Source organism: Bos taurus, chromosome X (genome assembly GCF_002263795.3).
Source record: "Bos taurus isolate L1 Dominette 01449 registration number 42190680 breed Hereford chromosome X, ARS-UCD2.0, whole genome shotgun sequence".
NCBI classification, from domain to species: Eukaryota; Metazoa; Chordata; class Mammalia; order Artiodactyla; family Bovidae; genus Bos; species Bos taurus.
This window is the reverse complement of record NC_037357.1, coordinates 67,123,985-67,151,834: the sequence shown is the minus strand read 5'-3', so window position 1 is coordinate 67,151,834 and position 27,850 is coordinate 67,123,985. Positions and strand designations below refer to the sequence as shown.

The following is a 27,850-nucleotide window of genomic DNA, read 5'->3' as shown; positions in this document are numbered from 1 at the left end:
TCTTCTCTTTTGGGTTATCAGCTCTGCTACTAACCATTAGTATGTTAATTCAGATAATGGCAAGTTGTATCTACAAAATCTGTTTCAAAGATCTGCTGAAGCCAGAGTTTGTTCACTTGCTGTATTATACGACAGTCAAATTGCTGTTGGATTTAGGCGACATTCAGATGTTGAAGCCTATATTGGGACAAGTTGTTAACATTCAGATGTTGGAGCCTATATTGGGACAAGTGATAAGTCACCTTTCACTCTTCCCCTGCCATGTCCATGAGTTCTTCTCTGTTAAACCTGAACAGATGCCAGCCCTCCTCGGAAGAAAGGTCTAAAGCCCCTCGACGAGTGTAGTAGTCGATAGAAGCCTGGTTCCAAATGACGACAAGAAACTGCATGCAGTTACACTGCCTTCTGATGGCTATCTGTTTAAAAACAAACAGACATTACTTTTATTTAAAAGTATAATCTTCATTATCACATTTATTTTATGGAAAATCTACTATATGCAAGGCACTGTGTGTGTGTGTAAAATACTTCCAAATAATAATGCAATAGTTATCTCTTGGAGTTCTCTAAATCTGTAAAAATAAAAAATGTACTGTTGAGTTTTAAAACCCTTTCTTTAGAAGTCCAAAATAAATTCAGCTTTTTTTCTTTATTCTACAGAAAAAGTTAACCTATATGTATTTCTGAAATGCAAAAGAATCTTTTTATACTGTGGCAAAGATATGGCAATCCACTCCCGTAGTCTTGCCTGGAAAATCCCATGGACGGAGCAGACTGGTAAGCTGCAGTCCATGGGATCGCTAAGAGTCGGACATGACTGAGCGACTTCACTTTAATTTTTCACTATCATGCATTGGAGAAGAAAATGCAAACCCATTCCAGTGTTCTTGCCTGGAGAATCCCAGGGATGGGGGAGCCTGGGGGACTGCCGTCTATGGGGTCGCACAGAGTCAGACACGACTGAAGCGACTTAGCAGCAGCAGCATATTCATACTGTAGACACATTTTATGGGTAAATTGCCTTCTAATCTCCCTTTTGCTTGCTTCTGCTTTGTAGCAAAAGGGTATATAATGTGGTTGTGGATTATATCAGCTTTTAAACATGTCAAATAAGACCTAATTTGAAAACCTGTTTAATTGGGAAAAAATTAAGTATATTTTGAGATTATGTTTTGATGTTAAGATAAAGTATCTATGCAATGTTAAATAATAACATTTGATGAAGAAAAGGATAACATATAGAATAACAATAGTAACTGTAATGTATACCTGACTTAGCCTCTGCAGCATTTCAGCTCCAATACCTAGACCTTTTCAATAGATAATACAAAACGAAAAAAAATGTTGAAAAATTCCACTTAACAATTTGTTTGCTTTAGTTTAAAGCCTGTTATCTGGTTGTTACATATTCATAATAGCTTGTGTTGAAATTCAGCTCATGAATGCTTTCCATATCTCTTTTTCCGAAATGGAATGTGGTTCCAAAGGTAATGGAAAAGACTTTGGATTTATTTTAAAGATCAGTGAAGAGGAAATGAGTCCTTGTCACTATCATCTTATCACGGAATATATTTCTTATTCATTTTAGACAAATCAACACAAAATATAAAAGCATGTTTTAGAGATTAAAAAAATAGCTTAAAAAAAAAGAAAACAAAAAAAAAAAAGATAAAAATATAGCTATGATAACTTGGCTTATTCAAGCCTTGATGGGAACTAATAAATCTTTTCTAATCTGTGATTGAGTCTTCACCACACCATATGCTAGGATAACTAGGATAGTAATCAGTCTAATGAAATAGAAAGTATTTACATAAACTAACTTAAACAGCATATTTATACTAAAACTCCTTTAAATATACCATTTTAATTTTTAAAATATAAGTAATACTATGTGTTACCTGACCTCGGTAAGCTTGTATGACATAAAAGTCCTCTAGGTAAAGTAACTTGCCAATCCAGGGGTCGTAAGTAAAGTAGTACATGGCAAATCCAACAGTCACTTTACCTAGGAAGAGGAAAGATAGGGTATAAAGAAGTTAAATCATTGAATCTTACAATGTTCTTTCCTCCAAAATGGAATATCTTTGTGTTTATTTTTATCTATTAAAGTAATAAAAGCTTGCTGGACAAAATTTTAAATACAGAAATATGTAATAAAGAAGGTTTAAGTCCTTATAATACAACATTTAAGAGCTAACCCATCTTTTAACAGTGTGGAGTACATTCTTCCTAATTTGTTTCTATGCATATACAAACATAAATGCATGTGTGCTGTATACTAAGTCACTTCAGTTTTGTCCGACTCTTTGTGACCCCATGGACTGTAGCCCACCAGGCTCCTCTGTCCATGAGATTCTCCAGGCAAGAATACTGGAGTAGGTTGCCATATCCTTCTCCAGGGGATCTTCCTGACCCAGGGATTGAACCTGTTTCTCATGTCTTGTGCATTGGCAGGCTGGTTCTTTACCACTAGTGCCACCTGGGAAGTCCAACATAAATACATACCACACATTTTCTCTTTCAGAAAGCAAGACTTAGTTTATGTACTTACACTCATCTCCTTGGCTTAAGAGTAACTGTATGCTATCAAACTGTACTTTGTTTTCAGGGTAGAGAAAATATACTCTTGATTAAATTGAAAAATGGAAGTTTATTTTACCTGATGGTTTTTGATGATTCTGTACTTCTGCAATCAGACAGTAGAAAAGGGGATTGTCCCCAAAGCCATCCCTGAGTAAATCTGAAATATTGATTCACATAAAATATATTAGAAAGTTTAGAGTAAAGAGAAGGAAGATAGTGGAGTTGGCAATCCCAGAATTCCTTTCTTCACGTGTACAACAATTGTACAGGCATAAACTGCCTAAAGTGAATATTTTGGAACTAGAGTTTATTTTTTTTTTAATTTTATTTTATTTTTAAACTTTACATAATTGTATTAGTTTTGCCAAATATCAAAATGAATCTACCACAGGTATACATGTGTTCCCCATCCTGAACCCTCCTCCCTCCTCCCTCCCCATACCATCCCTCTGGATCGTCCCAGTGCACTAGCCCCAAGCATCCAGTATCGTGCATCGAACCTGGACTGGCATCTCGTTTCATACATGATATTTTACATGTTTCAATGCCATTCTCCCAAATCTTCCCACCCTCTCCCTCTCCCACAGAGTCCATAAGACTGTTCTATACATCAGTGTCTCTTTTGCTGTGTACTTGCAGCTTCCAGAGGACAGCTTGACTGATAAATTGCAGTTAATTTTGGTGAAATTCAGCCATCAGCCTAGTGGTGGCTTCCAACTACCCCCACCCACTCGATCATCAACAAACACTTTTAAACAACTGTCTTAAATGTACTCAAATAGCTAAAGGGAGACATGCACAAAGGAAAAAGATGTATAAACAAAGTATAAATATCAGTAAAGAAATAGAAATTATAAAGAATAATCCCCACCAAAAAATTCTGAAGCTGAAAAGTATAATAGAAGTGCACTGCAGGGGTTCAAAATCCAAATTTCTAAGCAAGCTGAAAAAAGAATCAATGAACTTAAAGATAGGATAATTTAAATTATCAAGTCTGAGGAAACAAAAAAAAAAAAGATGAAGAAAAGTAAAAAGCCTAAGGTATCTGTGTAACACCATCAAGCACACCAACATATGTATTATGGGACTCTCAGAAGGAGAAGAAAGAAAGTAAGGAAAAAAGAATATTTGAATAATGACTGGAAACTTCCCAAATTGGATGCAATATATCATTTTACAAATCCAAGTTCAACAAACTCCAAGTAGTATAAGCCCCAAAAGATCAATACCAAAACACATAATTAAAGAGAAAATCTTGAAAGCAGCAAGACAGAAATAGCTTGTCACATACAATGGATCCTCAATAAGATTATCATCTGATTTCTCATCAGAAACCTTGGCAGCCAGTACAGAGGACAGGGGAGGAGAGGAAGAGTGCAGAAACTTAACTAAGAATTCTATATGCACCAAAAAATCCTTCAAAAATGAGGGAGAAATTAAGATATCCCCAGTTCTCCACCAAACTAAAAAAAAAGAAGAAGAAGAAGAAGAAGCTGAAGAAATCATTATCACTAGGCCTGCCCTGCACGAAATGGAGTCTTTCAGGAGTCCTTCAGGTTGAAATGGAAGGAAAATAGGTAATAACTCAAAGCCATATGAAGAAATAAAGATAATGGTGCCTAGTTAAAGGTAAACATATGGGCAATTATAAAAAATTAGTGTTACCTCAAATTTATTTATAGTTCTACTTTATATTTTCTACATGATTTAAAAGACAAGTGCATAAAATTAGTCATTAATGTTTGTTCTTGGGCACACAATGTATGAAGATGTAATCTGTGACATCAATAACTTAAAAAGGGGGAATGGAGATATATAAGGGAAGAGTTTTTGCACACTATTGACATTAAGCTAATATAAATACAAATTTTACTATTACAACTTTTAGATGTTATTGAGTTGGCCAAAAGGTCATTTGGGTTTTTCCATAAAACCTGAACAAATATTTTTAGCCAACTTAATAAATATAATCCCTGTGATAACATCAAAGAAAATATCTATAGAATATACACCTAAGGAAATGAGAAGAGAATCAAAACATTTTACTGCAAAAATAAAAAGAAGGTAGAAATGTGGAAATGAAGGACCAAAAACTATATAGAAAACAAATGGGAAAATGTCAGAAGTCCCTCCTTGTCAGTAATTACTTTAAATATAAGTGGATTAAATGTCCTAATCAAAATACAGAGATTAGCAGAATGGATTTTAAAAAAAAAGCATGACCCAACTATATGCTATCTATAAGAGACTGACTATTAAAAAGGTCAAGTCCAACTCTTTGTGACCCCATGGACTGTAGCCCACGAGGCTCCTCTGTCCATGGAATTCTCCAGACAAGAATACTGGAGTGGGTTGCCATTTCCTTCTCCAGGGGATGTTCCCAAGCCAGGGATTGAACCCAACTCTCCCACAATGCAGGCAGACTCTTTACCAACTGGGCCACTAGGGAAACCCTTATAAGAGACTCTAGATTAAAAACAAAAACAAAAACAAGAATATATAGTATTGATTGCTGTTGCTGTATGGCAGAAATCAACACAACATTGTAAAGCAATTATCCTCCAATTAAAAATAAATTTCTAGATTCTATATATATGCTTAGTATGCAACATTTGTCTTTCTGACTTACTTCACTCTGTATAATAGGTTCTATGCAGGTAACCAAAGCTGGTGCTCTGTGATAACCTGGAGGGATGGGGTGGGAAGGGAGGAGGGAGAGAGATTCAAGAGGGAGGGGTCACATATATGCCTATGGCTGATTCATGTTGATATATGGCATAAGCCATCACAATATTGTAAAGTAATTATCCACCAATTAAAATATTTTTAAAATAAAAATAATTTTAATAAACACAAGAAGGTTGATAGTGAAATGAAGGAAAAAGACATTTAATGCAAATAGTAACCAAAAAAAAAGCTGGAATGGCTGTACTAATATAACACAAAATAGACTTTAAGTAGAAAAATGTTACAGGAGAGAAGGATATTAAATAATGATAGAAAGTTCAATTCAGCAAGAAGATATAACATTTATAAACACTTATGCACCAAACATCAGAGCTCCGAAGTATATGAAGCAAATATTGACAGAATTGAAGATAGAGACTGCTCTAAAATAATAGTAGGGAACTTCATGACATCAATTTCAATAATATACTGAACAACCAGAACAATGATAAATACATTAATATTGATAGATTATATGAACAAAGCTATAGAACAACTGGACCCCTAACAGAAGTATTACACGTGACCCAAAAACATATACACATTTTTATTGAACTTTCTCTTTTTTTTTTTTTTTAAGGATAGACCACATGTTAGGCCAAAAATCAAGTGTTAATACATTTTGAAAGGTCAAAACCATACAGAGTATCTTTTCCAATCACAATAGATTGAAACTAGAAATCAACAGAAGGAAACTAGGAAATTCACAAATATGTGGAAATTAAACAATACACTCAAACAACTAATGGCTAAGTAGAAGTAAAAAGAAAAATCAGAAAAAAAGAAATGAATGAGAAGGAAAACACAACATATAAAACTTATGAGATTCAGTGAAAGAAGTGCTCAGAGGGGAACTTATAGTTGGAAATGCCAACATTAAAAAAAAAAAAAGAAAGAAAAGAAAGGCTTCAAGCAATAGCTTAATCTAACACCTTAGTAACCAGAACTAGCAGAAAGAAGACAATAAAGATTAGAAAGGAGATTAAATTAAATAGAAGATAGAAATGCAATAAGAAAGTCGATGGAACCAAAATTTGGTTATTTGAAAAAGTCAACAGATTTATAGGTAGACTGAAAAAGAGAGAGAGGAAAAAAAAAAAAAAAGATGGCAGATAATTAAAATCCACTGACCTTACAGAGATAAAAAGGATTATAAGTACTGTGAATTGTACACCAACAAATTAGATAGCCAAAAAGAAATGAACAGATTCCTTGAAACTTATGAATTCAAGAAGAAATAAAATCTAAACAGCACTATAACAAGAATTTGAATCAATAATAATAATAAAAAATCTCCCAACAAAGAAAAGTCAGGGACCACCAGATGGTTTCACTGGGGAATTCTACCAAACATTTAAAGAATTAACACCAATCCTTCTCAAACTCTTCCCCAAAAATTGAAGAGGAGGGAACTTTTTCTAACTCATTTTATGAAGTCAACATTATTCTGATACCAAATACAGAGAAAGACATCACAAGAAAATTAAAGACCAATATCCCTTATTAATACAGATGCAAAAGTACTCAACAAAATATTAATAGCAAATTGAACCCAACAGCATATTAATAGGATCATTCACTATGACCAAGTGTGATTCATCCTAGGAATGAAAGGATGGTTCAGTATAAGGAAATCAATCGTGTTAACAGAACAAAGGGGGAAAAAGAGCATAGGACCATCTCAATTGTTACAGAAAAGGCAACTGACAGGATGCCCAGTCTCAACATTGCTATTCAACATTGCACTGGAAGTTATAGCTAGAGATATTATACAAGAAAAAGAAATAAAAGCCATCCCAATAAGAAAGGAAGAGGTAAAACGATCTCTATCCAGGCAAGAATACTAGAGTGGTTTGTCACGCCTTTTTCCAAGGGATCATCTCACGTTTCCTGCATTGGCAAGTTCTTTATCACTAACACCACCTGGGAAGCCCTTATCTTCTGATGACATAAGCCTACTTATAGACCATCCCAAAGAATCCAAAGGAAAGCTACTAACACAAATTCAGCAAAGTTGCTGGCTACAAGATCAACAAACAAAAATCATTTGTATTGCTATACACCAGCAAAGAACAAACCAAAAAGTCAATTTAAAAAGCAATTCCATTTACAACCACCCCTAAAAAATAACTAAATACCTAGAAATAAATCTACCCAAGGAGGTGAAATACATACAAAAAACTATAAAACATTGCTGAAAGAAATTAAAGACCTAAAAAAGTTAAAAGTTATCCTGTGTTCATAGACAAGATTTAAATTAACATTGTTAAGATGTCAATATTATCCAAAGTGATCTGAAGATTCACTGTCATCTCAATAAATATTCTAACATCCTCTTTCACAGGAGTGATGAAGCTGATGCTCAAATTCATTTGGAATTCCAAGTGTGTAATTTTATCTAGGTCAAGACTTCACTTGACCTAAGATAGGGTTATATCCTGATAAACCAATCATAAGTGGAAAATGTCAAAAAATCAAAAATGCATTTAATATATTCAAACTATTGAGCATCATAGTTTAGCCTAAACCTAAACCTACCTTAAACCTGGGGCTTCCCTGGTATCTCAGCTGGTAAAGAGTCTGCCTGCAATGAAGTAGACCCCGCTTCGATTCCTGGGTCGGGAAGATCCACTGGAAAAGGGATAGGTTACCCACTCCAGTATTCTTGGGTTTCCCTTGTAGCTCAGCTGATAAAGAATCTGCCTGCAATGTTGGAGACCTGGGTTTGATCCCTGGGTTAGGCAGATCACTTGGAGAAGGGAACAGCTACCCACTCCAGTATTCTGGCCTGGAGAATACCATGGATTTTATAGTCCATGGGGTCGCAAAGAGTCAGACACGATTGAATGACTTTCACTTCACTACCTTAAACCTGCTGAGAGCACTTAGATTAGCCTGCATGCTAAGTCGTTTCAGTTGGGTCCGACTCTTTGTGACCCTATGGACTGCAGCCCGCTAGGCTCCTCTGTCCATGGGATTCTCCAGGCAATAATACTGGAGTGGGTTGCCATATCCTTCTCCAGGGGATCTTCCTGACCCAGGGATTGAACACACATCTTATTATTTCCTGCATTGCCAGGCAGGTTCTTTACCACTAATGCCACAGAAGAAGCCCTTACACTAACCTAGAGTGGGGCAAAATTATCTAACACAAAGCCTATTTTAGAATACTTTAGTATTGAGTATCTCGTGTAATTTATTGAATACTGAGTGAAAACAGAATGGCTGTACGGGTACAGAATGGTTGTAAATGTATCAGTTATTTACCCTCATGATCACAACACTGACAAGGAGCTGCAGCTCACTGCTTCGGCCTAGCATCATAAGAAAGCATTTTATCCATATAGCTAGCCCAGGTAAAGGAGAAACTTCCAAATATGAGGTACAGTTTCTATTGAATGTGTACTTCTTTTCAACCATTATAAAGTCCAAAAATCCTAAAGTCATACTATATGTAAGTCAGGGACTGTACACTTTAATCATTTCATTTCTTCTCTCATTCCCTGCATAAAATGTTCTAATTCATCCTCTTGTAGATTTTATGAAGACCTACAAGACATTCTAGAACTAACACCCAAAAAAGATGTCATTTTTATCATAGGGGAGAGGAATGCAAAAGTAGGGTGTCAAGAGATACCTGGAGTAACAGGCAAATTTAGCCTTGGAGTACGAAATGATGTGGAGCAAAGGCTAATAGAGTTTTGCCAAGAGAACACACTAGTCATAGCAAACATCATCTTCCAACAACATGGGAGACAATGCAACACATGGACATCACCAGATGGTCAACACTGAAATCAGACTGATTATGTTCTTTGCAGCCAAAAATGGAGAAGCTCTATACAGTCAGCAAAAACAAGACCAGGAGCTGACTGTGGCTCAGATCATGAACTCTTTATTGCAAATTCACACTTAAATTGAAGAAAGTAGGTAAAACCACTAGACCAGTCAGGTATGACCTAAATCAAATCCCTTACGATTATGCACTGAAAGTGACAAATAGATTAAAGGGATTAGATCTGATAGATAGAGTCTGAAGAACTATGGATGGAGGTTTGTGACATTGTACAGGAGGCAGGGATCAAGACCATCCCCAAGAAAAAGAAATTCAAAAAAAGCAAAATGGTTGTCTGAGAAAGCCTTACAAATAGCTGTGAAAAGAAGAGAAGCTAAAGGCAAAGGAGAAAAAGAAAGATGCAGAATTCCAAAGAATAGCAAGGACAGATAAGAAAGTCTTCCTCAGTGATCAATGCAAAGAAATAGAGGAAAACAATAGAATGGAAAGACTAGAGATCTCTTCAAGAAAATTAGAGATACCAAGGGAACATTTCATGCAAAGATGGGCACAATAAATGACATAAATGGTATGGACCTAACAGAAACAGAAGATATTAAGAAGAGGTGGCAAGAATACACAGAAGAACTATACAAAAAAAGATCTCCATGACCCAGATAATCATGATGCTGTGATTACTCAACTAGAGCCAGATATCCTGGAATGTGAAGTCAAGTGGGCCTTAGGAAGCATCACTACAAACAAAGCTAGTGGAGGTGATGGAATTCCAGTTGAGCTATTCAAATGCTAAAAGATGATGCTGTGAAAGTGCTTCACTCAATATGCTAGCAAATTTGGAAAACTCAGCAGTGGCCACAGGACTGGAAAAGGTCAGTTTTCATTCCAATCCCAAAGAAAGGCAATGCCAAAGAATGCTCAAACTACTGCACAATTGCACTCATCTCACACGCTAGTTAAGTAATGCTCAAAATTCTCCAAGCCAGGCTTTAACAGTATGTAAACTGTGAAATTTCAGATGTTCAAGCTGGATTTAGAAAAGGCAGAGGAACCAGAGATCAAATCACCAACATCCACTGAATCATAGAAGAAGCAAGAGAATTCCAGAAAAACATCTACTTCTTTATTGACTACAATAAAGCATTTGACTGTGTGGATCACAACAAACTGTGAGAAAATCTCCAAGGGACTGGAATACCAGATCACCTTTCCTGCCTTCTGAGAAATCTGTATTCAGGTCAAGAAGCAACTGTTAGAACTGGACATGGAACATCAGACCGGTTTTAAAAGGGGAAAGGAGGACTTTAAGGCTATATATTGTCACCCTGCTTATTTAACTAATAAGCAAAGTACACCATGCAAAATACCAAGCTGGATGAAGCACAAACTGGAATCAAGATTGCCTGGAAAAATATCAATAACTTCAGATATGCAGATGACACCACCCTAATGGCAGAAATCAAAGAGGAACTAAAGTGTGTCTTGATAAAAGTGAAAGAGGAGAGTGAAAATGTTGACTTTAAAACTCAACATTCAAAAAATGAAGATCATGGCATCTGGCCCCACCATTTCATGGCAAATAGATGGGGAAACAATGGAAACAGTTATGGGCTTTAATTTCTTGGGTTCCCAAAAATCACTGCAGATGGTGATTGCAGCCATGAAATTAAAAGAAGCTTGCTCCTTCGAAGAAAAGCTATGACCAACCTAGACAGCATATTAAAAAGCAGAGACATTAATTTGCCAACAAAGGTCCATCTTGTCAAAACTATGGTTTTTCCAGTTGTCATGCATGGATGTGAGAGTTGGAATATAAAGAAAGCTGAGCACAGAAGAATTGCTGCTTCTGAAATGCGGTGTTGGAAAAGACTCTTGAGAGTCCCTTGGACTGCAAGGAGATTCAACCAGGCCATCCTAAAGGAAATCAGTCCTGAATATTCTTTGAGAGGACTGATGCTGAAGCTGAAACTCCAAAACTTTGGCCACCTGATCTGAGGAACCTGATGCTGGGAAAGACTGAAGGCAGGAGGGGAAGGGGATGACAGAGGTTAAGATGTTTGAATGGGACCACTGTCTCAATGGATGTGAGTTTGAGCAAGTTCCAGGAGTTGGTGATGGATAGGCAAACCTGACTTGCTGCTGTCCATGGGGTCACAAAGAGTCAAACACAACTGAGCAATTGAACTAAACTAGCCAACGAAAAAGACATTCATGACCAAGATAATCACGATGGTGTGATCACTGACCTAGAGCCAGACATCCTGGAATGTGAAGTCAATTGGGCCTTAGAAAGTATCACTACAAACAAAGCTAGTGGAGGTGATGGAATTCCAGTTGAGCTATTTCAAACCCTGAAAGATGATGCTGTGAAAGTGCTGCACTCAATATGCCAGCAAATTTGGAAAACTCAGCAGTGGCCACAGGACTGGAAAAGGTCAGCTTTCATTCCAATCCCAAAGAAAGGCAATGCCAAAGAATGCTCAAACTACCACACAATTGCACTCATCTCACATGCTATTAAAGTAATGCTCAAAATTCTCCAAGCCAGGCTTCAGCAATATGTGAACCGTGAACTTCCAGATGTTCAAGCTGGTTTTAGACAAGGCAGAGGAACCAGAGATCAAATTGCCAACATCCTCTGGATCATCGAAAAAGCAAGAGAGTTCCAGAAAAACATCTATTTCTGCTTTATTGACTATGCCAAAGCCTTTGACTGAGTGGATCTCAATAAACTGTGGGAAATTCTGAAAGAGATGGGAATACCAGACCACCTGACCTGCCTCTTGAGAAACCTATATGCAGGTCAGGAAGCAACAGTCAGAACTGGACATGGAACAACAGACTGGTTGCAAATAGGAAAAGGAATATGTCAAGGCTGTATATTGTCACCCTGCTTATTTAACTTCTATGCAGAGTACATCATGAGAAACGCTGGGCTGGAAGAAGCACAAGCTGGAATCAAGATTATCAGGAGAATATCAATAACCTCAGATATACAGATGACACCACCCTTATCACAGAAAGTGAAGAGGAACTAAAAAGCCTCTTGATGAAGGTGAAAGAGGAGAGTGAAAAAGTTGACTTAAAGGTCAACATTCAGAAAACGAAGATCATGCCATCTGGTACCATCATTTCATGGCAAATAGATGAGTAAACAGTGGAAACAGTGTCAGACTTTATTTTTTGGGCTCCAAAATTACTACACATGGTGACTGCAGCCATGAAATTAAAAGACGCTTACTCCTTGGAAGAAAAGTTATGAGCAACCTAGATAGCATATTGAAAAGCAGAGATGTTACTTTTCCGACAATGGTCCGTCTAGTCAAGGTTATGGTTTTCCCTGTGGTCATGTATGGATGTGAAAGTTGGACTGTGAAGAAAGCTGAGCGCCAAAGAATAGATGCTTTTGAACTGCGGTATTGGAGAAGACTCTTGAGAGTCCCTTGAACTGCAAAGAGATCCAACCAGTGCATGCTAAAGGTGATCAGTTCTGGGTGTTCATTGGAAGGACTGATGCTGAGGTTAAATCTCCAATACTTTGGCCACCTCATGCAAAGAGTTGACTCATTGGAATAGACTCTAATGCTGGGAGGGATTGAGGTCAGGAGGAGAAGGGGACAACAGAGGATGAGATGACTGGATGGCTTCATTGACTCGATGGACATGAGTCTGAGTGAACTCTGGGAGATGGTGATGGACAGGGAGGCCTGGTGTGCTGCGATTCATGAGGTCTCAAAGAGTCGGACACGACTCAGCGACTGAACTGAATTGAATTGAGCCTATTAATATTGCTGGCTATCAAATGTAGCAAATTCCTTGAAAATAGTTTTAAGTCATTTTGTTTTTATCCATTTCATCCTGTCATGTTGCTTTTAACATATTGGGCATTAAATTATTCTGTCTTTGATCAACTACACTTCTCATTTTATATATTGAAAGTTGAAGTCCATTGCTGCTGTAAAGATGACTTAACTATAAATTTCATAATTTAAAAATGGGGAAAATATAATATTCTGCTGCACTGGCAAAACTATTAATATTATTTCATATGAGTTTTTGCCCCGTACATCTAGATACTATTAATGACAGTTTCTTTGTGCACCAAGGACAGCAGCATCCACATATCTAGGTACAAGTAATGCTTTGTGCATACATTATGCCGTGTTTCTTTTTCTAGCTCTGAAAATACCATGAAACATCTTACCCTTTGATGTCAACTTCACTGCATCTAGCATGTTTTCACAGGCAGCCAATTCCTGTCAAAATAGAGAAAACTTTCAGTTTATGGTTTAGTAACAAATTATTTAATTACGAAAAAAAAAAAGGGCATTCTGCACACCTGCAGGATCTTTAAGTTCCCCAAACAGGGATTCAATCCATGTCATGGCAGTAAAAGCACCAAGTCCTAACCTGCAGACTACCAGGGGATTCCTAGTAACAAATTATTAAGATGATAATCATGAAGTTTTTATTGAGCATTTATTAACTTATGATGTTGTGGGTAGTATTAAAAGTGAGTCAGATTTAACTCCAGTCATCTAGAAACTTAAAATTCAAAATAACATATGCAACAAGATAATAAATATACAGAGAGATTAACTATGTCAATACATCACTCCTATGAAGGTCTATCTATGTAACTAGGTAACTATCTAGGTAACTAGCTTTGAATACAATGAAATCAGGAAGTAAAGCCCAAAGGTTCTCTGAGCATTCGAGGTAGATATAACAAAGTCTATGTATTATAAATTTCATAGACTTTACAGAGAAGTCTGTTGTATTTGCTTATTAGGTGTTCTTTCCAATTTAACACTAGAATTTATTTGGCTTTTTAATATCATTTTTTCTACACCTTCAAATTAATTTTTCACAGTTTTGATCTCATATTTGGAAAGGCAATCACCATTTTGGAATTATAAAAATAGTGACTTTTGTTTCTTTCTTAATTTTTTTTCCAGTTTTCTTTTTTGAGATATAATTAACATATAACATTGTATTAGTCCAAGGTGCACAACATAATGATTTGATGTATGTATACACTGTGAAATGATTGCCACAATAAGTTTAGTTAACATTAGTGACATCATATAGTTACAATTTATCTCTTGTGATGAGAACTTTTAAGATCAACTCTCTTAATAACTTTCAAATATGCACTACAGTTTTGTCAACTATGGGCTTCTCTGATAACTATAGCCACTGTACATGACATTCCCAGAGCTTATTTATCCTATACTTGGAAGTCTTTACCCTTTAACTACCTTCAGCCATCTCCCCAACCCCCACCTCCCACCTCTAGGAACCACCAAACTGTTTTAAGTTCTATATATTAATAATTGATTAATTTGCTTTCATCTGTGTGTAAGAAGGTGGAATTTCACATTTGTTTTTTTCCCCAATTATCACAAAACTGTTTAAACTTTTTAAACATAAATTTATTTATTTTAATTAGAGGCTAATTACATTAAAATATTGTATTGGTTTTGCCATACATTGACATGAATTCACCACGGGTGTACATGTTTTCCGCATCCTGCACCCCCTTCCCACCTCCCTCCCCATACTATCCCTCTGGGTCATCCCAGTGCACCAGCACTGAGCATCCTATATCATACATTGAACCTGGACTGACGATTCGCTTCACATATGATAATATACATGTTTCAATGCCATTCTCCAAATCATCCCACCCTTGCCCTCTCCCACAGAGTCCAAAAGACTGTTCTATACATCTGTGTCTCCTTTGCCATCTTGCATACAGAGTTATCATTACCATCTTTCTAAATTCCATATTTATGCATTAGTATACTGTATTGGTGTTTTTCTTTCTGGCATACTTCACTCTGTATAATAGGCTCCAGTTTCATCCACCTCATTAGAACTGATTCAATGCATTCTTTTTAATGGCTGAGTAATACTCTATTGTGTATATGTACCACTGCTTTCTTATCCATTCCTCTGCTGATGGACATCTAGGTTGCTTCCATGTCCTGGCTACTATAAACAGTGTTGCAATGAACATTGGGGTACACCTGTCTCTTTCAATTCTGGATTCCTCGGTGTGTATGTCCAGCAGTGGGATTGCTGGGTCATATGGCAGTTCTATTTCCAGTTTTTTAAGGAATCTCCATACTGTTCTCCATAGTGTCTGTACTAGTTTGCATTCCCACCAATAGGGTAAGAGGGTTCCCTTTTCTCCACACCCTCTCCAGCATTTATTGCTTGTCGACTTTTGGATAGCAGCCATTCTGACTGGCGTGAAATGGTACCTCATTGTGGTTTTGATTTGCATTTCTCTGATAATGAGTGATGTTGAGCATCTTTTCATGTGTTTCTTAGCCATCTGTATGTCTTCCTTGGAGAAATGTCTGTTTAGTTCTTTGGCCCATTTTTGATTGGGTTGTTTATTTTTCTGGAATTGAGCAGCAGGAGTTGTTTTTATATATTTGAGATTAATTCTTTGTCAGTTGCTTCATTTGCTATTATTTTCTCCCATTCTTAAGGCTGTCTTTTCACCTTGCTTATAATTTCCTTTGTTGTGCAGAAGCTTTTAATTTTAATTAGGTGCAATTTGTTTATTTTTACTTTTCTTTTCAGTATTCTGTGAGGTGGGTCATAGAGGATCCTGTTGTGATTTATGTCAGAGAATGTTTTGCCAATGTTTTCCTCTAGGAGTTTTATAGTTGCTGGTCTTAGGTTTAGATCTTTAATCCATAATGAGTTTATTGTTGTGTATGGTGTTAGAAAATGTTCTAGTTTCATTCTTTTACAAGTGGTTGACCAGTTTTCCCAGCACCACTTGTTAAAGAGATTGTCTTTTCTCCATTGTATATTCTTGCCTTCTTTGTCAAAGATAAGGTGTCCATATGTGCGTGGATTTATCTCTGGGCTTTCTATTTTGTTCCATTGATCTATATTTCTGTCTTTGTGCCAGTACCATACTGTCTTGATGACTGTGGCTTTGTAGTAGAGCCTGAAGTCAGGCAGGATTATTCCTCCAGTTCCATTCTTCTTTCTCAAGATTGCTTTGGTTATTTGAGGTTTTTGTATTTCCATACAAATTGTGAAATTATTTGTTCTAGCTCTGTGAAAAATACCGTTGGTAGCTTGATAGGGATTGCATTGAATCTATAGATTGCTTTGGGTACTATACTCATTTTCACTATATTGATTCTTCTGATCCATGGACATGGTATATTTTTCCATCTATTAGTGTCCTCTTTGATTTCTTTCACCAGTGTTTTATAGTTTTCTATATATAGATCTTTTGTTTATTTAAGTAGATATATTCCTAGGTATTTTTTTGTTGTTGTTGTTGCAATGGTGAATGGAAATATTTCCTTAATTTCTCTATTTTCTTATTATTAGAGATTTCTGTGTGTTGATTTTATACCCTGCAACTTTACTATATTCACTGATTAGCTCTAGTAATTTTTTGGTGGAGTCTTTAGGGTTTTCTATGTAGAGGATCATGTCATCTGCAAACAGTGAGAGTTTTACCTCTTCTTTTCCAATTTGGATTCCTCTTATTTATTTTTTTTGCTCTGATTCCTGTGGCCAAAACTTCCAAAATTATGTTGAATAGTAGTGGTGAGATTGGGCACCCTTGTCTTGTTCCTGACTTTAGAGGAAATGCTTTCAAGTTTTCACCATTGAGGATAATGTTTGCTGTGGGTTTGTCATATATACCTTCTATTATGTTGAGGTATGTTCCTTCTATTCCTGCTTTCTGGAGAGTTTTTATCATAAATGGATGTTGAATTTTGTCAAAGGCTTTCTCTGCATATATTGAGATGATCATGTGGTTTTTATTTTTCAATTTGTTAATATGGTGCATTACATTGAATGATTTATGGATATTGAAGAATCCTTGCATCCCTGGAATAAAGCCCACTTGGTCATGATGTACAATCTTTTTAATGAGTTGTTGGATTCTGATTGCTAGAATTTTGTTAAGGATTTTTGCATCTATGTTCATCAGTGATATTGGCCTGTAGTTTTCTTTTTTTTGTGGCATCTTTGTCAGGTTTTGGTATTAGGGTGATGATGGCCTCATAGAATGAGTTTGGAAGTTTACCTTCCTCTGCAATCTTCTGGAAGAGTTTGAGCAGGATAGGTGTTAGCTCTTCTCTAAATTTTTGGTAGAATTCAGCTGTGAAACTGTCTGGTCCTGGGCTTTTCTTTGCTGGAAGATTTCTCATTACAGTTTCAATTTTTTGCTTATGATGAATCTGTTAAGATTTTATATTTCTTCCTGGTTCAGTTTTGGAAAGTTGTATTTTTAAGAATTTGTTCATTTCTTCCACTTTGTCCATTTTATTGGCATATAGTTGCTGATAGTAGTCTCTAATAATCCTTTGTATTTCTGTGTTCTCTGTTGTGGTCTCTCCATTTTCATTTCTAATTTTATTGATTTAATTTTTCTCCCTTTGTTTCTTGATGAGTCTGGCTAATAATTTGTCAACTTTATTTATTGATTTAATTTTGCTCCCTTTGTTTCTTGATGAGTCTGGCTAATAGTTTGTCAACTTTATTTATCTTCTCAAAGAACCAGCTTTTGGCTTTGTTGATTCTTGCTATGGTCTCTTTTGTTTCTTTTGCATTTATTTCTGCCCTAATTTTTAAGATTTCTTTCCTTCTACTAACCCTGGGGTTCTTCATTTCTTCCTTTTCTAGTTGCTTTAGGTGTAGAGTTAGGTTATTTATTTAACTTTTTACTTGTTTCTTTTTTTTTAATTATAAATTTTTTTTATTTTTAAACTTTACAAAATTGTATTAGTTTTGCCACATATAAAAATGAATCCGCCACAGGTATACATGTGTTCCCCATCCTGAACCCTCCTCCCTCCTCCCTCCCCACACCATCCCTCTGGGTCGTACCAGTGCACTAGCCCCAAGCATCCAGTATCGTGCATTGAACCTGGACTGGCAACTCGTTTCATACATGATATTTTACATGTTTCAATGCCATTCTCCCAAATCTTCCCACCCTCTCCCTCTCCCACAGAGTCCATAAGACTGTTCTGTACATCAGTGTCTCTTTTGCTGTCTCGTACACAGGGTTATTGTTACCATCTTTCTAAATTCCATATTTATGCGTTAGTATACTGTATTGGTGTTTTTCTTTCTGGCTTACTTCACTCTGTATAGTGGGCTCCAGTTCATCCACCTCATTAGAACTGATTCAAATGTATTCTTTTTAATGTCTGAGTAATACTCCATTGTGTATATGTATCACAGCTTTCTTATCCATTCATCTGCTGATGGACATCTAGGTTGCTTCCATGTCCTGGCTATTATAAACAGTGCTGCGATCAATATCGGGGTACAGATATCTCTTTCCCTTCTGGTTTCCTCAGTGTGTATGCCCAGCAATGGGATTGCTGGATCATAAGGCAGTTCTATTTCCAGGTTTTAAGGAGTCTCCACACTGTTCTCCATAGTGGCTGTACTAGTTTTCATTCCCACCAACAGTGTAAGAGGGTTCCCTTTTCTCCACACTCTCTCCAGCATTTATTGCTTGTAGACTTTTGGATTGCAGCCATTCTGACTGGTGTGAAATGGTATCTCATAGTGGTTTTGATTTGCATTTCTCTGATAATGAGTGATGTTGAGCATCTTTTCATGTGTTTGTTAGCCATCTGTATGTCTTCTTTGGAGAAATGTCTATTTAGTTCTTTGGCCCATTTTTTGATTGGGTCATTTATTTTTCTGGAGTTGAGCTGCTTGTATATTTTTGAGATTAGTTGTTTGTCAGTTGCTTCATTTGCTATTGTTTTCTCCCATTCGGAAGGCTGTATTTTCACCTTGCTAATAGTTTCCTTTGAGGTGCAGAAGCTTTTAAGGTTAATTAGGTCGCATTTGTTTATTTTTGTTTTTATTTCCAATATTCTGGGAGGTGGGTCATAGAGGATCCTGCTGTGATGTATGTCAGAGAGTATTTTGCCTATGTTCTCCTCTAGGAGTTTTATAGTTTCTGGTCTTATATTTAGATCTTTAATCCATTTTGAGTTTATTTTTGTGTATGGTGTTAGAAAGTGTTCTAGTTTCATTCTTTTACAAGTGGTTGACCAGATTTCCCAGCACCACTTGTTAAAGAGATGGTCTTTAATCCATTGTATATTCTTGCCTCCTTTGTCAAAGATAAGGTGTCCATATGTGCGTGGATTTATCTCTGGGCTTTCTATTTTGTTCCATTGATCTATATTTCTGTCTTTGTGCCAGTACCATACTGTCTTGATAACTGTGGCTTTGTAGTAGAGCCTGAAGTCAGGTAGGTTGATTCCTCCAGTTCCATTCTTCTTTCTCAAGATTGCTTTGGCTATTCGAGGTTTTTTGTATTTCCATACAAATTGTGAAATCATTTGTTCTAGCTCTGTGAAGAATACTGTTGGTAGCTTGATAGGGATTGCATTGAATCTATAAATTGCTTTGGTAGTATACTCATTTTCACTATGTTGATTCTTCGAATCCATGAACATGGTATATTTCTTCATCTATTAGTGTTCTCTTTGATTTCTTTCACCAGTGTTTTATAGTTTTCTATATATAGGTCTTTAGTTTCTTTAGGGAGATATATTCCTAAGTATTTTATTCTTTCCATTGCAATGGTGAATGGAATTGTTTCCTTAATTTCTCTTTCTGTTTTCTCATTATTAGTGTATAGGAATGCAAGGGATTTCTGTGTGTTGATTTTATATCCTGCAACTTTACTATAGTCATTGATTAGTTCTAGTAATTTTCTGGTGGAGTCTTTAGGGTTTTCTATGCAGAGGATCATGTCATCTGCAAATAGTGAGAGTTTTACTTCTTCTTTTCCAATTTGGATTCCTTTTCTTTCTTTTTCTGCTCTGATTGCTGTGGCCAAAACTTCCAAAACTATGTTGAAGAGTAATGGTGAAAGTGGGCACCCTTGTTTTGTTCCTGACTTTAGAGGAAATGCTTTTAATTTTTCACCATTGAGGATAATGTTTTCTGTGGGTTTGTCATATATACCTTCTATTATGTTGAGGTATGTTCCTTCTATTCCTGCTTTCTGGAGAGTTTTTATCATAAATGGATGTTGAATTTTGTCAAAGGCTTTCTCTGCATCTATTGAGATAATCATTATGGTTTTTATTTTTCCATTCGTTAATGTGATGTATTACATTGATTTATTTGTGGATATTGAAGAATCCTTGCATCCCTGGGATAAAGCCCACTTGGTCATGGTGTATGATCTTTTTAATGTGTTGTTGGATTCTGATTGCTAGAATTTTGTTAAGGATTTTTGCATCTATGTTCATCAGTGATATTGGCCTGTAGTTTTCTTTTTTTGTGGGATCTTTGTCAGGTTTTGGTATTAGGGTGATGGTGGCCTCATAGAATGAGTTTGGAAGTTTACCATCCTCTGCAATCTTCTGGAAGAGTTTGAGCAGGATAGGTGTTAGCTCTTCTCTAAATTTTTGGTAGAATTCAGCTGTGAAGCCATCTGGACCTGGGCTTTTGTTTGCTGGAAGATTTTTGATTAGTTTCAATTTCCGTGCTTGTGTTGGGTCTGTTAAGTTTTTCTGTTTCTTCCTGGTCCAGTTTTGGAAAGTTGTACTTTTCTAAGAATTTGTCCAGTTCTTCCACGTTGTCCATTTTATTGGCATATAATTGTTGATAGTAGTCTCTTATGATCCTTTGTATTTCTGTGTTGTCTGTTGTGATCTCTCCATTTTCATTTCTAATTTTATTGATTTGATTTTTCTCCCTTTGTTTCTTGATGAGTCTGGCTAATGGTTTTTCAATTTTATTTATCCTTTCAAAAAACCAGCTTTTGGCTTTGTTGATTTTTGCTATGGTCTCTTTTGTTTCTTTTGCATTTATTTCTGCCCTAATTTTTAAGATTTCTTTCCTTCTGCTAACCCTGGGGTTCTTCATTTCTTCCTTTTCTAGTTGCTTTAGGTGTAGAGTAAGGTTATTTATTTAACTTTTTTCTTGTTTCTTGAGATATGTCTGTACTGCTATGAACCTTCCCCTTAGCACTGCTTTTACAGTTTCCCACGCGTTTTTGGGTGGTTGTGTTTTCATTTTCCTTCATTTCTATGCATATTTTGATTTTTTAAAAATTTCTTCTATGATTATTTGGTTATTCAGCAGCGTGTTGTTCAGCCTCCATATGTTGGAATTTTTAATAGTTTTTCTCTTGTCATTGAGATCTAATCTTACTGCATTGTGGTCAGAAAGGATGCTTGGATTGATTTCAAATTTTTTGAATTTACCAAGGCTAGATTTATGGCCCAGGATGTGATCTATCCTGGAGAAGGTTCCATGTGCACTTGAGAAAAAGGTGAAATTCATTGTTTTGGGGTGAAAGGTCCTATAGATATTAATTAGTTCTAATGGTCTATTGTATCATTTTAAGTTTGTGTTTCCTTGTTAACTTTCTGTTTAGTTGATCTATCCATAGGTGTGACTGGGGTACTGAAGTCTCACACTATTATTGTGTTATTGTTCATTTCCCCTTTCATACTTGTTAGCATTTGTCTTACATATTGTGGTGCTCCTATGTTGGGTGCATATATATTTAAAATTGTTATATCTTCTTCATGGATTGATCCTTTTATCGTTATGTACTATCCTTCTTTGTCTCTTTGCATAGCCTTTGTTTTAAAGTCTATTTTATCTGATATGAGTATTGCTACTCCTGCTTTCTTTTGGTCTTCATTTGTGTGAAACATCTTTTTCCACCTCTTCACTTTCAGTCTGTATGTGTCCCTTGTTTCGAGGTGGCTCTCTTGTAGACAAGATATATAGGGGTCTTGCTTTCATATCCATTCAACCAGTCTTTGTCTTTTGGTTGCGGCATTCAACCCATCTACACTTAAGGTAATTATTGATAAGTATGATCCCGTTGCCATTTATTTTGTTGTTTTGGGTTCAAGTTTATACACTCTTTCTGTGTTTCCTGTCTAGAGAAGATCCTTTAGCATTTGTTGGAGAGCTGGTTTGGTGGTGCTGAATTCTCTCAGCTTTTGCTTGTCTGTAAAGCATTTGGTTTATCCTTCATATTTTAATGAGATCCTTGCTGGTTACAGCAATCTGGGCTGTAGGTTATATTCTTTCATCACATTAAGTATGTCCTGCCATTCCCTCCTCGCCTGAAGAGTTTCTATTGAAAGATCAGCTGTTATCCTTATGGGAATCCCCTTGTGTGTGTGTGTGTGTGTTTCCCTTGCTGCTTTTAATATTTGTTCTTTGTTGTTGATCTTTGTTAATTTGATTAATATGTACCTTGGGGTGTTTTGCCTTGGGTTTTTCCTGTTTGGGACTCTCTGGGTTTCTTGGACTTGGGTGATTATGTCCGTCCCCATTTTAGGGATGTTTTCAATTATTATCTCCTCAAATATTTTCTCATGGTCTTTCTTTTTGTCTTCTTCTTCTGGGACTCCTATGATTCGAAGGTTTGGGCATTTAACATTATCCCAGAGATCCCAGGCAAGAATACTGAAGTGGGTTGTTACTTCCTTCTCCAGGGAATCTTCCCAACACAGGCATCAAGCCCACATCTCCTGCATTGGCAGGCAAATTTTTTACTGCTAAGGCACCAGGGAGACCCTATTATGTACTATATTCACATATATATCTAAGAGAACTTCTAGACTCTCCATTCTGTTCCAGTGATCTATCTCTGCATCTATACTTATAGATTACTATAATATTTTAATTACTGACAGCTTTAGAGTTTCTGGTAGGAATCACCTCCACTCATCACTGTTCTTTTTGGAATTTTTCTAGAAATGGTCACACATTTATTCTTCTTGGAGATTTTGACTGGAATCACATTAAATTTATAATTGAAAAAGCCTTTAAAATACATAAGGAAGACAGCAAGGGCCAGATTATATAAAGCATTGCTAAGAAATTTGGATTTTATTCTCAGTGCAACCAGAACCCAATGAAGTTTGAGCATTTTGGCTGCTGTTTTGAGCACCTTCCCTAAGATACTGTAAGTTCTTTGAGGGCAACAACTATATTTTAATAACCTGATATCCTTTATAGTGGAGCTTCCCAGGTGGCTCAGTGGTAAAGAATGTTCGTGCCAGTGCAGGAGACACAGGATTGATACCTACGTTAGTAAGATAACTTGGAGAAGGAAACTGCAACCCACTCCAGTATTCTTGCCTAGAGAATCCCATGGACAGAGGAGCCTACAGTCCATGGGATCACAAAAGAGATGAACATGACAGTGATTAAAAAGCAGCAACATCCTTTATAGTACTTAGCACATGGCCTTCCCCTAGTACATACTCAATGTTCGCATAATGAACAAAAAATCAGTATTAGCAGTACACAGTCCTTCTTATGGATCACCAATTATCCAAAAACCACATTTTGAGAACCACCATTAAAAAAGGCTTTAAATGGAAAGTCTGATAAGCAGGAAGTTATGGCTGCCTAGCCATAAAGTGGCTAGATCGCCAAAAAATGCTGTGGTGTGGTGATTAATAGGATAAAACAGATGCATACAAAAGATGCTTGGAAGAGTTTTAAGACTCTTGGCAGAACAGTAAGTAAAACCTGAAAAACTTTCAGTTAAGGAATGAGTTATTATGATGGCAAACTCTCATGAATTCATTTACAAAGAGAATGTCTTGCAAACTTAGCAATGAATACGAGTTAGGATGAATAGATACATATGTATTAGAGAAGATCATGTAAAAGCAAATGAATCATATTCATGTCTGTGATGCAGAATAATTTATCTTTTCTATTATTTTTTACAGTGAATATTATTTAAATTATTTCCAAGAAACATATAGTGTTTATTTAGGCACAAGAGGCAAATTCAAAAGTAAATGTGGTTAGGAACTTGAGAGATACAGGTTCACTAAAGTCAGAGAATCTAGTGGTATGTTTTTCCCTTGGTGATAACAATGGACCCTTTTTGTAAAGATAAGGAAGGTAAGTTTTCTGGATAGAGAGATTCATTGTTGTTCAATAATAATTTTATTAACTGCCAACTGAATGTCAGATACTAAGCTAAAAAAGCTCTTTAAAATTATTTTCTACCTGGAAAAATATGGTTCGAGAATAATTACCATGTTGGGCATAGTATTTTGATTGATGACCTACTCATGTGGATTAATGCCAATTAGGGAAATTATGTGGGAACTCTGGGGGGATAGAATAGAATGGAAGGCATGGAAGGATAGATAACCCACTTCTTACAGATCTGTAACCAGGCCTAGCATCATTTTGACAGACAGATTTCACTCGAAAACTTCCGGTATTTTATTTTGCCCATGAAAACACATTCTATGATCCAAGGGAACAGGAACTTGGCCTAATTTAAATTATATATTAGATGGAAACAGTTACATTACAAAAATATTTTATGAGTGCCTTGTTCCAGCCACATATTTATTCCTTTAAAAACATCTAACCAACTGCTTTTATATGGAATTGTTTAGGTTGTGTGTCACATAAATGATTGCCTTGAGTGCCACAGAGCTCCAGCACAGTAGCTATGGCTAATTGTTTGTCCCTTTTACTGCACTGGGATGAATTCCAGGAAAACAATTAAAATGAATTTTTAAATCAGAAATTTTAACCCCGATCCTTGGACTCTTAGGAGGATATCTGTGGATGGGCTTCAGTAGTCAAACAACAGTCTGAAATTATACATAAAAAAATTGTTGTGGACAAATATTGTTTCTGGACAGTTAATCATGAGATTCCACAAGTAGGTGTGGTCTTCAAACAAAGATACCCTATCCTAAAATCTTAGCTATTATTAGCTTGAAATTCTATCACTGACAGGTCATTCATGTGAGTTAAGCATTCCTTTTATTGAAGATCCTTTTTTAAAGTTAAATTTTCCCAGGAGGGATAACACATTAGGTCCCTGAAATATCTATGAATTGGTTCCCCCTTGATTTTTTAAGCCCCCTACTATAAGTCAAGCAATTAATATGTAATCATTTTATACTCTAAATCATTACAACAATCTTGTGAATAGATAGTATTATGATCTTGATTTTAGATGTGAAAACAGAAGCTTATAGAACTTAAGTAACTTCCATTAATTTATATATATGAGTCATAATTAACAGAGCTGGGAGTCGGACACGACTGAGCAACTTCACTTTGACTTTTCACTTTCGTGCATTGGAGGAGGAAATGGCAACCCACTCCAGTGTTCTTGCCTGGATAATCCGATGGACGAAGGAGCCTGGTGGGCTGCCATCTATGGGGTCGCACAGAGTCGGACACGACTAAAGTGACTTAGCAGCAGTAGCAGGATTCAGAAAGAATATGCCTTCCGTACCCTCTGCCTTAAACTAATGCCATGAAGCTCTATGGAATGAAGAGAAAGCAGCTTACTTTAATTAGATGCAGGATTTCTGGGCAGTCTTGAGCCTCTGCAGGTCTTACTCTAAAAGAAGTCACACTTGGTTGCCTCATGCTTGATTGGCTCCTGCCTGGTTGCCTCAAGCTTGGCTGCTTCATTCCTAGTTGGCTCATGCATGTTTGGCTTGTGCCTGATTGGCTCGGGCCTAGTTGACTCATGATTGATTGGCTCAGGCCTAGTTGCAGTTGACTCAGGCCTGGCTGACTTGTACTTGATTGGCTTGTATTTGATTGGCTCATGCCTGTTTGCTTCATGCCTGATTGGCTCAGGACTTCTTGCCATGTGCCAGATTGCCTCATGCTTATTTGGCACAGACCTGGTTGCCTCATGCCTAGTTGACCAAGTTGGTTAGTGTCAGCTAAGCTTGTGCTTCGTTGGTTCACGTCCAGTTGCTTCATACCAAGTAACCTCGTGCCTGGCTGGTTCATGTCTGGTAGGCTTGATTGATTCATACCCAGTTGACTCATGTCTGGTTGGCTGAGGGCTAGTTGGCTTATGACTAGTTGATGGATTGTGGGTTGGCAGAGGACTGGTTGGCCAATGACTGAGTGCCTTGATGTAATAGGAGCCCTTAACTACAGTTCTGTGGTGGGAGGCTGTAGGATGTTTCTGTTTTTCCTCAACTTGATTCGTTCTTCGAGATACCCCTCTATCAAGACTAGAATGGGAAAATAAAGGAGTGCTATCTAAAGATTATTAATGCCTCTGATTTGCTGGAGCTGACACCACCAGCTGTCACAGCTGTATGCTTATCTGGGTTTCAGGTTGTCATCTGGCCTTTCCCTGCCAATGGGCTGGAAGTGAGGGGCAGAAGAAAATGACCCTGGGAGACTATTACTGCCGCACCACCTTGCACTGCCTCACAGCAATGAAGTCACAATACCCTTATTTACATGTGTACGTGCTCCCCCAAGTGGTGAGGGAGGGGGTGAGGCAGGGCCTGCTTGACCACTTTATTTCCTCCTCCCAAGAGCGACAGGGCTGAAACAAAAAGCTAGAAGGAAATCTCAGAGCATATGCTTGACATTCATCCTCAGTGCCCACTGTTTTAACCAACCAATTTAAAGATATTTGCCCTAAACCTTTTTGTTTTCCCCATTCTCCAGCCCTGAAATAATTCACTTCCTATTTTTGTTCTAACTTTTACTTATTATCTTTTCCCCACACCATAGAGGTAGAATATTTAAAAGAGTTCTCCTAGAGAGGTGTTCAAGTCCCTAATGAAGAAGATATTTCTTTACAAATAATTAAGAATATCTGCGGCTACTACTTTTTGAATTATTTTCTGACCTTGGTTCAGTGGGAACATTTTTTTTTTACATTTTGACATTCAATCCCACAGCAACCCTATTATACCCAATTCTAAGGAAATTTATTCAAAAGATTTGGTAACCTAACCAAGATCTGAACAGTTGGCAAAGAGCCTGAATTCAGACCCTGGTCTATCTGATTCCAATTACAGGATTTTTACCATAATATTATCCTGTCCGTTATACACACTATACTTATCTCCACCCCCCATATCTGTGAGATCAGGTATGTTGTCCTTTCACCCCATCTCCCCTCATAGAATTCCTTTTCCTATCTTTTTATCTGTTGGATCACTTCCTTAATAACATAGATTATGTGCTGGTGCTAATATTGTTGTAGATGGAGTGTCTTGTATTTTTTTAAAACATACCAGAAAATGTTGGTTGAAGCTGTGAAGTCTCACAGTTTGCTAATAGGTCTCTATGTATGCATTACTTCATTTAATCATCAAAGCAGGGGGGTTGTCCTAAGATGGCAGAGGAATAGGATGGGGAGATCACCTTCTCCCCCACAAATTCATCAAAAGATCATTTGAATCCTGAGGACATTCCACAAAACAATTTCTCAACACTGGTGGAGGACACCAGGCACCCAGAAAGGCAGCCCATTCTCTTCAAAATGAGGTAGGACAAAATGTAAAAGATACAGAGAGAAACAAAAGAGTTAGGGACAGAGACTTGTCCCAAGGAGGGAGTCATGAAAGAGGAGAAGTTTCCACACACCAGGAAACCCTCTCAATGGTGGATCTGTGGGGTGTTTTGGAATTTCAGAGGGCAACGTAATGGAGGGCGGAAAAAACCCCACAGATTACTCGCCTAACTGCAACTCCCAGCAGAGAAGTAGCCCAGACGCTCACATCCACCAACAGTGAGTGGGGGCTGAACAGGGAGGTACGGGCTGCATGCTTAGGGCAAGGACTGGGCCTGAATGCCCTGAGGACAATCTGAAGGAGCAAGAACCCAAACTGTGGGATAGCCAGAGAGAGAAGGAAAAAGAGAGAGAGAGAGAACTTTCCCATGAAAAGCTCTAACCTAAGGAACTGCTGGGCCTGCTCA

General features: G+C 37.0%; 2 protein-coding genes across 2 annotated transcripts in view; one reads left to right on the top strand and one right to left on the bottom strand.

Annotated features, from left to right (window-relative positions):
- Positions 1-27,850, top strand: part of APOOL (apolipoprotein O like) — a 217,660-nt gene that overhangs the window by 113,467 nt on the left and 76,343 nt on the right. The gene's annotated exons all lie outside the window — the stretch shown is intronic.
- Positions 136-26,639, bottom strand: SATL1 (spermidine/spermine N1-acetyl transferase like 1). Its single transcript, XM_059883696.1, has 6 exons — positions 25,457-26,639; positions 13,311-13,362; positions 2,663-2,743; positions 1,907-2,008; positions 1,270-1,310; positions 136-416 (listed from the first exon to the last, which is right to left on the bottom strand). The coding sequence occupies exons 1-6, from the start codon at positions 25,949-25,951 to the stop codon at positions 246-248; spliced, it is 942 nt and encodes a 313-aa protein (XP_059739679.1). The 5' UTR covers positions 25,952-26,639; the 3' UTR covers positions 136-245.